General features: G+C 38.0%; 1 protein-coding gene across 1 annotated transcript in view; it reads left to right on the forward strand.

The window, feature by feature from the left end:
- Window positions 1-13,903, forward strand: part of LOC137389789 (calcium-dependent protein kinase C-like) — an 84,126-nt gene that overhangs the window by 31,605 nt on the left and 38,618 nt on the right. The window contains exon 6 of the mRNA XM_068075888.1: window positions 12,958-13,086. Within this exon, the coding sequence (XP_067931989.1) occupies window positions 12,958-13,086 (129 nt within the window). The remainder of the gene's footprint in view (window positions 1-12,957; window positions 13,087-13,903) is intronic.

Consider the following 13,903-nt stretch of genomic DNA (forward strand, 5'->3'; position numbering starts at 1 on the left):
TAGCAATTTTAAAAGTTCAAACAAAATTGCTATAGTGAAGTCTTGATCCTACTGAATATGAAAGAAGAAATCAAGAACATCAAGTAACCTAAAGGAACCAAACGTGTTCAATCCATAAAGAGACCTTGTGTCAACCTAAAGGAACCAAACGTGTTCAATCCATAAAGAGACCTTGTGTCAACCTAAAGGAACCAAACGTGTTCAATCTATAAAGAGACCTTGTGTCAACCTAAAGGAGCCAGACGTGTTCAACCCATAAAGAGACCTTGTGTCGACCTAAAGGAACCAGACGTGTTCAACTATAAAGAGACCTCGTGTCACCCGCCTAAAGGAACTAGAGCTGTTCAATAAAGATAGAAACTATAGCAAGATAAAAGGAAATTATTCACACTCTATATAACAGAGCTAAGTAAACTTACATGTATTTTAGCTCTATATGACAATCTTTAATCAGATTTCATTTGAGCTTGGAATTCAATAACTCTTTCAGATAGATAATTGCAGTAAATTTGTCGATTTTTTAAAGAATTTTATTTTAGCTGTTTGTAAACTGAATAGGTTGAGTGCCCTTAAAACTGAATACCATTAGTGCAATTTTAGAGGTTTGGAAGTTGTTGCTCTCGTACTGCTGTCCCAACAGTTATTGGTTCCGTGTCCGGATTCGGTACGGCGTGGCTATTTCCGTGAGATTGCGTTGATTAGACCTGACCGCGGTGCTTAGCTGTAGCATTCTAATCAAATTAAAGCTTACAGTGAAATAAGTTGCAGTGTTACATTTCGTTGCATAATTCAGCAAAACAAGTTTTATATGCATGCAATCATACAATTTTGTGGTGTGATTGCTGAACATTAAGTTAGAATTGTGAACAAGATACTTAATATAATAAGTTTGATATTTGTTGTCAGAATATTGTACTGTGTGTTAATCGTGGTTTTTTACAAACGATTATTTCATAACAGTTAATATATTGCATTCACAATGCCCTCTGATAGTGAAACAGAGGTAGTTGATGCCCATAAGCGTGAATCTAAGCGTCTTAAAATAGCTGCACTGTATAAGGAGGTAGCAGACAATATTGTAGGTCATTTTGAGTCAATTGATGAATTTTTCTCAAACGGCTTAGTTCAAGAGGAAGGTGTTATTGAGCAGTTTCACAATACTTTAGAAGAGTGGCTTGTATCTGTTAGTGATAAGTACACTGAATTAGATACACTTACAGAAAATACAATTGATGAAGCAACCATTCAGATGTATCATGTGTTTTGTGACTTACTAAAAGAAAAGAGAGCAAAACTCCAAGAAAAATTGGAGCAATTTGACATGGATCGAGAATTTGCCCATGAAGAAGCAGCTCTCCAGGAAACTGCACAAGCATATAATGACCAGTTGAAAAAGTTCCATTTTCTTGTGGAACGAATGAAGTTGCATAAAGACATAACTCCGAGGTCAGAGACACCCATAGTGAGTCAACTTCAAGGTGCTCAACAACAATTATTGTCACCAACAAGCAGTCAGCAAGGAGGTCAAGCAAAGGTTTCAATGACGCCACAGCAATCAACAAACCAAGGCCTAGATGCTGTTAAAGAGCTTGCCCAGAGCTTAGTCACTACAATGAAGGCATCGAAGCGAGCGATGCCTGAACCACCAATATATGATGGTAACCCGATAGAGTTTCAGGATTGGGAAATGGACTTTGACGCATTTGTGGATTCAGAGGGATTGACTGGGGTAGAGCCTCTCCGTTTCCTCAAAAGATTTCTCAAGGGCAAAGCAAAAGAAGCTATAAGCGGCCATTTCATCACTAACACAGTGCAAGCTTATGCAGATGCCAGAAAGGAACTGAGACACAGATTTGGCAGCAAGCATAATGTCAACAGGGCTCTGAGAATCAAGCTTGACTCATGGCCAAAGGTACCCGTTCATGATGCAACAGCTCTACGAAGATACGCAGACTTCTTACTTCATGTCAACTCTGCAATGAAAGATATCCCAGAGCTACATTCACTCAGTCTCAGTCAGGAGAATGAAAAGCTAGCATGTAAACTGCCTGATTGGCTAATACGTCTCTGGGCCAGAAAGGTAAAAGATAAGAGAAATGAGGAGCAGTCGTACCCTACCTTCTCCCAATTTACCAGTTTTGTTGTTGATCATGCTGAAGTAGCAGATGAGCCATTAATGCAGCTGAGTGTCAATCGAAGCAAGGAAAGAAAGCCAAAAAATGCTCCTGATTCTGGAAGAGTCAAAACGTTTTCCACTACTTTAGCTCCGATTGAAAGCTGCAGATGCTGTAACAAGACACATCCAACCGCAGAATGCTTTCAATTGAGCAAGATGGCCAATGAAAAGAAGACTGCCTTTGTCCGGGAGAATCGTCTTTGCTGGGGGTGCTTACAGAATGGGCACCAATCGAAAGACTGTTCAAAGAGAGCAACTTGCAAAAAATGTAAAAAGAGGCATCCAACGTCACTACATAAGGATGACCCACAATGGACTGCTAAGTCAGGTGACACAAAAGAGGCCTCAATAGATGCCACGAAACAAGAAAAGCCTGACGACAAATCTCAGACAGCTACAGCTAAGACTCTCAATGTCAAAGCTACAGGCACCAAGGAAAAGATTCTAAGTATGGTGGTACCAGTTCATCTCTCTAGTAAGCATGAACCCACCAAGGAAACCCTCGTATATGCTATGTTAGATACCCAATCTGATTCATCATACATTACGAGCAATACTGCAAAGGCTATCGGCCCAAGGTTCACCAAGGAAACAGTGACTATGGACACACTACAAGGAGAAAACACAGTTTCGATCAGAAGATATCAAGATATTACAATACGAGGATGGAATCAGTCTGATACAACTAGTCTGGAAGCATATGAGTGGGATAGGTTAACATGTGCAATTGAGCAAATTCCAAACTGCATCAATGTTGCAGAGTATCCTCACTTGAAGAGTCAGGCACACAAGTTACCTCCTCCATTGGACATAGAAGTAGGGATGTTGATAGGAGCAAATTGCCCAGAGGCGTTTGCTCCTTTAGAAGCCGTGGTTGGCAAAACAAGTCAGCCATTTGCTCAACGAACCATGCTAGGCTGGTCTGTCTTCGGTGCGACCCAGAGTAATGACAAATCTCACAAAACCTCGACGAAGGCAAAGGCTACTCGCTTGCTTTTTAATGATCAAGATGAGCAAACCATGCTTTCTCAAGATGACTTTAAATTTCTTGAGACAATGGAGAAAAAGCTACATGTCAATAATTCTGGGCATTTTGAAGGGCCTCTTCCCTTTCGTAGAAGGCCAACTCTGCCCAACAATCGCCTGCAAGCTGAGAAAAGACTCCAAGCCTTAAAAAAGAAAATGGATGCTGATAGCGCATTCAAGGAAAATTATTCTGTCTTCATGAGAGACCTTCTAAAAAGAGGTCATGCTGAACCCATAAAGAGTAAACCATCAGAAGGACAAGTGTGGTATATACCTCACTTTGCAGTCAGTCACCCGCAGAAAAAGAAGTTACGTGTTGTATTTGACTGCAGCGCATCATTTAGAGGTGTGTCGCTAAATGACCATCTCTTGTCAGGACCTGACTTGACAAACAACATGCTTGGGATTTTGTTGAGATTTAGAAAAGAGCAGGTAGCTATTGCTTGCGATATAGAAAGAATGTTCTATAACTTTTATGTCAATGAGGAAGACCGCGACTTTCTGCGCTTTCTTTGGTTTGATGAATGTGGTAACATTGAAGAGTATAGAATGACAGTACACCTCTTTGGTGCAACTTCATCACCTGCTGTGGCTACCCACTGCTTACAACAGTTAGCTCGAGACAACAAAAACCACTCTCCAACAGCAGCCAATTTTATCCAGCAAAATTTTTATGTGGATGACGGCATAACAAGTGTTCCAACAACTTCCGATGCTAAGAAGCTTATCTCCGATGCTAGAACTCTTTGCGAACGTGGTAACCTCAGACTCCATAAGTTCCTGTCAAACAAAATGGAAGTGCTGGATGATATTCCAGAGTCTGAGAGGTCAGTGAAAGATGTAGATCTCCTAAATGGATCATTACCTATACAGAGGACGCTTGGCCTAGAGTGGTCTATTGAGAAAGACATACTGAAGTACAACAGTAAGGTCATAGAACAAAAATCTCCCACAAGACGGGGCATACTGTCTATGATAAGCCAAATCTTCGACCCATTAGGATTTTTGGCTCCTTACACCTTAACAGGGAAAAATATCCTGCAACAAGTCAACAAAGCCGGATATGGCTGGGATGAAGTGATAGGAGAAGACACGCAAGAGCTTTGGAAAAACTGGACCAAAGACCTGAAATTTCTAGATGAAGTACAAGTTCCCAGGTGCATCAGACCCAGTGACTTTAGAAAAACAGAGCTCTGTGAATTGCATCACTTTTGCGATGCAAGTATGGATGGCATGGGAGCTTGCTCGTATCTGCGTTGCATAGATGACAGTGGTAATGTTCACACTTGTTTATTGCTAGCTAAATCCCGTGTAGTACCTAGCAAAGGAATCATGGCAGTACCCAGACTGGAGCTCCAAAGTGCTGTCATGGCAACTCGTCTGGGTGCAATACTTCGTAAGGAGCTAGACATGGTAATTGATGGCGAGCACTTTTGGACAGACTCAAAAGTTGTGCTGGCGTACTTGGCTAATGAGCAGAAAAGGTTTCACATCTATGTAGCCAATCGCATTCAGGAAATAAAAATGTCATCAGACGCAAGTCAATGGCACCATGTTGGCAGCAATGAAAACCCGGCAGATATTGCTTCACGCGGGATGAGCTGTAGCAAATTGCTGGACTCGATGTGGTTTTCTGGGCCTGCTTTTCTTAAGGAACATGACATTAGAGAGAGGCTTAATACACAAAAAAACAACAAAGAACTTGACAGCACTGACCCTGAGATAAGAAAGGTCAAAGATGTGAAAACCACAGCTCTCAAAATAGATGAAAAGGACCCAGAGGTTTGCAAGGTACAAGTAAATTCAACTAAGACAACGGAAAGCTCATGGCTTAATGACATGGTGAGCAAAGCCTCTAGCTGGACCAAACTCACCAAAGTCCTTGCTCGCATTTATAAAATTGGCAAAGAACGATCATTGAAAGTACAAATCTCTCCTGCAGACATAGTACATGCAGAAGAACTTGTAATAAAAACTGTTCAATTTCTTCACTTCTCTAAGGAGATAGAACAGTTGCATAACTCAACTGAAACAAGCAGCATGCGCCAATTGTCTCCCTACTTAGATGACAAAGGTTTAGTCCGCGTTGTTGGGAGACTTGAAAATGGAAAAGGCTTGACAAAAAATCACAAACATCCAGTGATCATTCCAAAGAAGTCACACTTAGCAAAGATTATCACCAGAGACTACCATGAGGCCATCTTCCACCTTGGGAGACGATCAACGTTAGCAGCCATCAGGGACGCTGGTTTTTGGATAGTTAATGGAAGTAATATGGTAAAAAGCATCCTGAGCTCCTGTGTTGGCTGTGCCAAACTTCGAAAGCCAGCAGGGGAGCAAAAAATGAGTCCTCTGCCGGAGGAGCGCTTAGAGAAAACACCACCTTTTACTAATGTGGGAATAGATGTGTTTGGACCGTTCTACACCAAAGACAAGCGCACAGAGAACAAGCGCTGGGGACTTCTTTTTACGTGTCTTTACTCCAGGGCTATACACATTGAGATGCTCGAAGACCTTTCCAGTGATGCATTCCTAAATGCTCTACAATGCTTCACATCAATCAGGGGTCCCATCAAAACACTGATAAGCGACCATGGCACAAACTTTGTGGGTGCTGCCAATGAGCTAAAAAAACAACTATCATATGTGGAAGATGAGTCTTTAAAAAATTATTTACTTGCCAACAAAGTGGAGTTTAAATTTACCTCTCCTACAGGAAGCCATCAAGGTGGGGTATGGGAGAGAATGATAAGATCTGTGAGAGAGGTCTTAAGAGGCATGGCACTGAAGTATAAAGCTCGCATAGATACTCAAACTCTTCGTACCTGCTTCTACGAGGCCATGAGTATTGTGAACAATAGACCTTTAACTGCTTTGGATATCAATGATCCAGATGAAAACATCATTACGCCAAACAGCTTACTCACGATGAAAAGCGATATGCCATCAGAGCTCTCGCCTAGAAATTTTGATGATGATGATCTGTATGGCAGACTGCGTTGGAAGAAAGCGCAGTGCTTTGCTCAGGAGTTCTGGCTCTCTTGGAGACAAGAATACTTAAGTTACCTCACTCTGAGGCAAAAATGGAGCAAGACAAGAAAAAATGTCACAGCTGGTGACATAGTGATGTTAGTGGAGCAAGACACTCCTAGAGGAAGATGGAAGCTTGGCGTCGTAGAAGAAGCGATTTTAGGAAAAGACTGTTTGATCCGTAGAGCAAAAGTTAGAATAGGTACGTCAGATCTGGATAAGAATGGAAAGCGGACGGCTAAGGCAGTGATACTAGAAAGACCGATCCAAAAACTGATTAAGTTAATGTGAATGTGTGTATTTAGGTTTGTTCAGAATACATTAACCTAATGGTTGTGGTAGCACAGAAAATATTAGACATATATAACTCCAAAAAAAAAAAAAAAAAAAAAAATAATAATAATAATAATACTAAAAAATTTAACTTAGGCTTTTAAATTTTTGGTGGGAGTGTAAAGATTTGTATACTTTTAACACAATTGTAGACATATGCTGCACATAGACTATCTCACTCATAAAAAACATTTACTTGACAAAGACATGATTTCATCCGTTTGTATGGTCATTTCGGCAATAAAACACACATATCTGGTGGTCAAACAGTTTCCTGTTGTTCAAACTAACGCTGCTTTGCTGACCTCGCGTTTTATTGTTGCTGACCTCGTTATTGTTGCGTTTCTTCCGGGTAGCCTATACTGTCATTGGACCGAAGTATGGTTCCAAGTCTGGTGGGACCAATAGAAGAGTAACAACTAAATAAATAACTTTGTTTTGTCCTATATATATATTTTACCTGCACTCACCCTATTCAGTCTGGTTTTGCTAGCCATTAAAGAAACTGATATGTTCTTACAAACTTCATTTAAGATTTTTATACACTGTTGTATTTATCAAGTAGTTTTGACAAAGTGCTAGAAAGAAGGCAAAAGGTACGTGTATTTTATTTCTTCTGTCTTTTTCTTACAAACTGGTGATCATTGAACTGCGCTTTGCCATGAATGCTTTCACACGTATCAACCACTTGATTGATGTAATATGCTAGAAGAATGCCTGTGTAATGTCTCGGCTTGATCACTTATTATAACCAATTACTAGTTACATAATATTGCTGCTTATATGTAGTACTTAGCATAGTAATTTTATGTTTTTAGACGCCAGGTGTTGGTGCTGGTATTTGTCAATGTAATAAAGTACAGTAATAAAGATATGTCCAGTAACTGCATCATCATCAGTAAAGTTCTACGCCAAAAGTCCTAGCAATTTTAAAAGTTCAAACAAAATTGCTATAATCACCATAGAGCTAATTAATAACTTTAGCAGGCTAATAGTAGTTCCTTGTTTAACTCCGTCATGATACCTCCATGTATATATAAACGGCTTAGCAATCAGATGGAATCTATACTAATATTTCAAGGCTAAAACTTGTGTTTACCACGCATGTGCATGTGAAGCTGTACATTGACTAAAAGTTTCTCATTACATATTACATACATTACACACTACAGGGCATAGAGCCTAGCAGTACAATATTTTAACACTTTATTAGTACAAGTTGAGAAAGGCCCAAATGTATTGCTCTATCTACTAACATTCACAAAGGGTCTTGTTGAAGGTCTGATAGTTCTGAAGATCAGCTCACAGCTGGGTTATCATATTTAAAGATGTGGTTGCATCAAATTTGAGTTGATCTTATTAGAAAGCATTTTTTTCCTCTCTCAGTTGATATGTTGTTTGTTGTTTTAGGCGATCTCATTGCCAAGATATTTGAAGATTATAATCGAAAAAATCTGATCGCGGTAAAAACGCTCAGCCCAAAAAAACATGCCCAGACTTGCCCAAAAGGATGTCACGCGTGATATATCTGTCAATATATCTCGTATTCACATCGGCTATTTGCGATATAAGTCTAGTCCTACGCGGCTCTATAATTGGCATATATTTTATTTTGTATTTGCTCATGTTGGCTAGAATAAAATTTTAAATCCCGCTACAGATACATTATTATGAATGTTTCAAAGGCCTCAAATAACGAATATTGAAAATTAGTCTTACTCACTTTCTCCAAATGCTGTGAAAAAATGTGAGTACCGACTACCAATTCTACCGGTCTACAGTAATTCTGTCAAGCAAACTATGTAGAATAAGGACTTTGTATCGGCACAGTTTCGCCGCTACCCACACTAACGATATACAGCCTCCCAAAAGCCCCGCCCACATTATGCCCTATCCCTATCGCCTATCCTGGGGGCGGGGCTGTATATCATTGTCCACACCGAAAACTAGTTTCTTACTACCGTAAGTAAAATAAGCAAGCTGCGTCTTTGAAAGGAATATACATAGGGATAGAGTTTTAAGGATAAGAAATCTGCTGCAAACTGGATTTGATCTCACATTATCCAGTTCTGCGGACATCCATATACCGTATCCAATTCACTACAATATTCTGCAAATCATGTTTTGCATTATTTTCAACAATAAAATTTTATTATATAATTTTTACAAGCAAAAAGATTTTCATCTCGGCATAAAGCTTTTATTAAAAATATTCATCAAGTCGTGGCCACTCATATAGTTTTAGCTGATACAATAAGACAAATTCATCTACTGCAGCAAACTCAAACAAAACATCATGGTTTATGCAGCACACATTCAAATCTCTCTTTCCCCTTTATGGCAGTTTCCACACTGACAAAGCTGCTTCAGCTGGTGGGACGACATAAACTTCTTGTAATCAGTAAAACAAATGCAATAAATATATGCCATTCATAGATATGTCATTCTAAAGCGTATCTACTGAAAGCTTTCCAATTGGGAGTTTGATAGATTGCGAGTGTAATTTTAAAAACGAATAAATGTTTAACAAAGGCACAAGTACGCCAAGCCAATGATTCGAAGCTTTGGTTCTGGAAGTTAAAGATTTGCATTGATCAATCGATTTTCTTCACTTTCTACAAGTGAAAAGTGATCATCTAAAGTCAAATCATAAATCTAATTTACTAGATACAACTGCCACAGAAAATTTGAAGCAAATGTAGTTAGGTGAACCGATAAAAGAATATAAAACGATGATTAGTGATAGCAAAAAGTTATAATTTTATTAATTTGTACATGTATTAATGAGTACTAAAATATTACCTTTAATATATTCATCAATCTAAGCCATTGTATTGCTAGATGCTATGGAGTAAAGAGAAGCCGTCAAGAACTCACTGTACATACGTATCTCGCACACGCAGGAAATTACATTTTAGCCTCAAACAGGGCAATATAATCTGAATGTAAACTCAACAGGAAACTCTATGGGAGACTCAAAGAAAAAGATAAATTTACCTCCATTCTTCGATTTTCCTCCAGAGAACTTTAACCACCTGATGCCCAGAAAACTCGGAGTCGCCTTCGCAGTAACTTCACAGCAATTTTTACAATTATGTTGTTCGCCAATAAAACATGTCGATCGAGTAATTCATCAAAGTAACGATGTTAATTAATTTAGTAAATATCGATGTCCATGCGATTTAATAATGGAGTAAAATCCCTAAATTTGAGATCACAGACAACGCATTTTACGAGTGATAACATTTATTACGATCTATATAAAAAAATTCGCGCTGATGATTGGCTAATGAAGCGACCTCATATTTATCGCTCGTGGTTTCTTTTCAGATGTATTACTAGTGACGTCACGAAAGAAGCACCCGCTGGAATGTGAGCTTTTTACAAGAGGGCCTCATTCAAACGCTTATATCTCTGGACAGGGTTGGTCTGCAAAGACAAAAATGGCATCAAATTGTAGCTGATGTTTTAGCCTTTTATGGGTCTTAATTTCATTAAATCGACCTTTTTGACGCAACCACATCTTTTAAGGTTGTCTTGCAACAAAACTCACATTACAGTTATTTGATATCAAAAGATTCACCATGTCTTATTCTGTTGTGTTGTAGGTGCAAAATACGTGGGAATGTGATTACAAGCTCTTAAAAGCTCAAAAACGAACAGTTAATCGCAGCCACACGAAACCGCTGTAGTTTGGATTCTCTTTCCAAAACAGCTCAAATTTGACGGAGCTGTGGTATATGGTTTCTGTTTACACTTTCATGCAACCTTATTCGTCGAAATGTTTTCACACATATACTTCACGCATTCAATAAAACCATGTCTATTGTTCTTACGCGTCTATTTTATCGTCATTGTAATGCTGTCACTTTTAGCTGTGATATCTTATAACTTGCTGTAAAAATTCATTTAATTTTTTAACCTTAGCTCGAATGAGTACATATCATTGTCCGATAATCAAGACGAGCCTGTTGGTCATCCGTGATAATCCATAAGTGCTGCAAAAATTATTTGCGAAGTATTGGGTCACATGATCAGATTACGACTTGACAACTAGATCAAGCCGAAACAAAACTGTAAAGTAGCGAGCATCTATATTTGATACAGGATCTTCGGTAAAACCCGAAGCTTTTGTCATAAACTAGTGCTACGATAAGTTTTATATTGAGCTTTTTATTGGCTTTTCAATTCACGTGAGAACATCACCTGACAAGACAATAACCAAACTGTAATGACTACGTCAGAGAAACGAAGAGATTCCAATCTACGGCGGCTTTTCGTTTTTGAGCTTTTAAGAGCTTGTACTCACATTTCCACATATTTGGCACCTACAACACAACAGAGTAAGACATGGTGATTCTTTTGATACCAAAAACTGTAATATGAATTTTGTTGCAAGTCAACCTTTAAGTAGTTGCCTTTGCTATTACCAACTTGTCGGGTTAGTTGTACTCCTTACAAATACTGGCTAGACAAGACAGTTGCTGCTTTTTGCTGTCATGCATCCATGCAATAGATGCGACTTGCTTTTTTTTTAGTAAATCCGAAGGGCTTTTTGTTCATGTACAAAATGACAAACATATGTATTGTAGATCAGGTATGCGATATATATTCATGATTTTGCTATAAGAAAGCATTTTGTGTACTTTGAAAATATTAAAATACTGGATGAATGACCAGCGTGTCCGGGATAATAAAAAATGTTTACACAGAAAATTTATTTTTATCCAACATATACAACATTTACCGCTTAAACTATTAAACATAATATCATGAGAAAAGTGTTTTGTGCAATTCAAATAGATTTAGAAAAAAAACTGCTAATGTGTTTAAATGTGAAATAATTACCAATTAGTGGCTAGATGTCTGTTCTACTTCAATGATTACAATGAGAAATTATTTGATACTGATACCATTAATACAAACTGAGACAACAAAATAAAAATCATGATTTTGTAGAATTAACGGTAATAATCACAATGAATATATAGACAGGTGTGTATATAGACAGGTGAGTATATAGACAGGTGTGTATATAGACAGGTGAGTATATAGACAGGTGTGTGTAAAGAAGCTAATGTTGCAGCACAAGCTGTCCATGAAAATAGATAGTACATACTTCGCTTGAAACCTGCTATCTCAATCCATCATTTTTTGACGTCATCACCCTGTTTGCACATGCGCTCGTTCACGAAAAAGCCATCATCTTTGTAGAAAACGATCGTCATTCTCTTGATTAATAGTATTTTTCGGTGTTTTTTTGGTACTAAAATATAAAATTTGCTAACAAAAGCATTGTTTGCAATAATGAATTGCAGAAACTTCGTGTTTTTAACGATAAAAGTTGTCCATAAAGATGGCGGACAACGATAGATTGACGTCACGAAAAAACGAAGGATTAGGATAGATCAGCAGATAATAATGAGTGATGAGAACAGTGTGGTGGAGTGGATTTGTTCGCCGGTCTGCAGACCTGGAGGTTTTGAGTTCAAATACACTGCGATACGGATTTTTTGTTCTTAAAACTGCATTGCTCTAACTGGACAGATGACATACAAATACTGAGATTCATATATATATATGTATATATATATAGCGCTGTTCTTGTTGTTAAACTTTGACTCTGCTGTTTAATATGTCTTGTCTTCTTTGCCGTCACAATAACATCGGAGGTCATTATTTTTACCGTTTCTCTCAGCTCTCAGAAATCCCATTTTCTGGTCATGATTAGCCTATAAACAAAATGGCACGTGGTCGCCGATGAAACTGCCTAACAATGTACAGAGCAGTACAGCAGTACAGTACATGTACATGTAGTACAGAGCAGAGATCTGTACTACTTGTTTTTTCCCATCGAGCAGACCACAAGTAGTACTCCCACTTCGGTATTTCGGAGAAAAAAATGTCATTTGTCACTCCAATCTGGCCCTCTCTCAATCAGGCATGGTAATAATAGCAAAATTGATTTTAATTCAGCATACGCAATTAGAACTATGTATAAGCACCCAAGATTCATTAGGTAGTGATAGGTTGATACTAGTCAAGTTATAAATGGCCTGTAGAGATGTCAGGCTTGTAGAAACGTAAAAATAGCATTACTCATGCAAAGACTGATACATTTAGCCGGTTGTGGAGGATGGATGGCAAGAACTTGTTTTTAAAAATTTGCTTTTCTGAATTAATTTAAACATTTCTAATTAGAAGAATGCTAACATTGGCGAGTGTATTCATATTATATGCTTTGTCCAGTTAATATATCACCTGTAGCTGACTTGACAGGTTTTACTAAAGATTATATTCTCCTGGATGCTAACACCAAGCTGCAAACCTGTTCATTAACTTCATTTACAGCTCTTTGAAATATTTTTTGATACGTTGTGATTGTTTTACAGTTTGTGACCTGAACATTCACAAGAAATGTGAACAATCTGTGCCCAAATTATGTGGAGTAGATCACACTGAGCGAAGAGGTCGAATCTTTCTTGAATTTCTCATATCAGGAGATGTCATCACCATTAATGGTAGCTACTAATTATTACTACCACTAATACCTCTTTCTTGTGAGCCGCCTGCCTTTGCCTAAACTTCTTTTTGATTGGCCACTCACTGTGTTGTCAAGATTGATCCTTGGTTAGCATTCTCTCACCCTTTAAAATATGAAAAAACTGTCCGTTTGGGTTGATTGCTAAGGTGTGTCAAGGTTGTTGAATCAATTCTTAAGAGTTTTCCTTACTAAGCTCGATCAGATAGCATTCTTGGAATGATTCTTTTCTGTTCTACGTGAGCTTACAATTGTATGAAAACTTTTATATCTGGCGATGATTCTTTTCTGTACTACGTAAGCTTACAATTCCATGAAAACTTTTATATCTGGCAACTTTTAAAAGCAGATTTGTAGATATCTGCACTAGTATTTATAGCACCAACTCGCTTGCCCTCTATATTAACTAAAATGGGATCCATAAATGTATAATCAAGTTTTTCAGTCTTGCGAGCAGCTTTATGTTACATTACAAATTACACTTTGATATTTATTATTTTCAGTGAAACAATGCAAAGTAAAAAGTTATAATGCAAGACATTTATTTGACTAGATTTTATTACTATTTGAAAAACATTTTAATGTTCAACAGCCACCTTTCCTTGATGTCACCGGTGCAACACATTTTAGCTCGGTATAGTTTACTAGCTTGGTGAGAGCAGTCACAATCACCAGGTTGTGTAATAAATTTATCTATTATATCAACGTTGGATAAAACATAGAGTCAACCCTCGATATGTAAAGTTAATCTGTTCCAGGATTGTCTGTACGTCAAAACTAATATATTTATAAGTAAA

Source organism: Watersipora subatra, chromosome 3 (assembly GCF_963576615.1).
Source record: "Watersipora subatra chromosome 3, tzWatSuba1.1, whole genome shotgun sequence".
NCBI lineage: Eukaryota > Metazoa > Bryozoa > Gymnolaemata > Cheilostomatida > Watersiporidae > Watersipora > Watersipora subatra.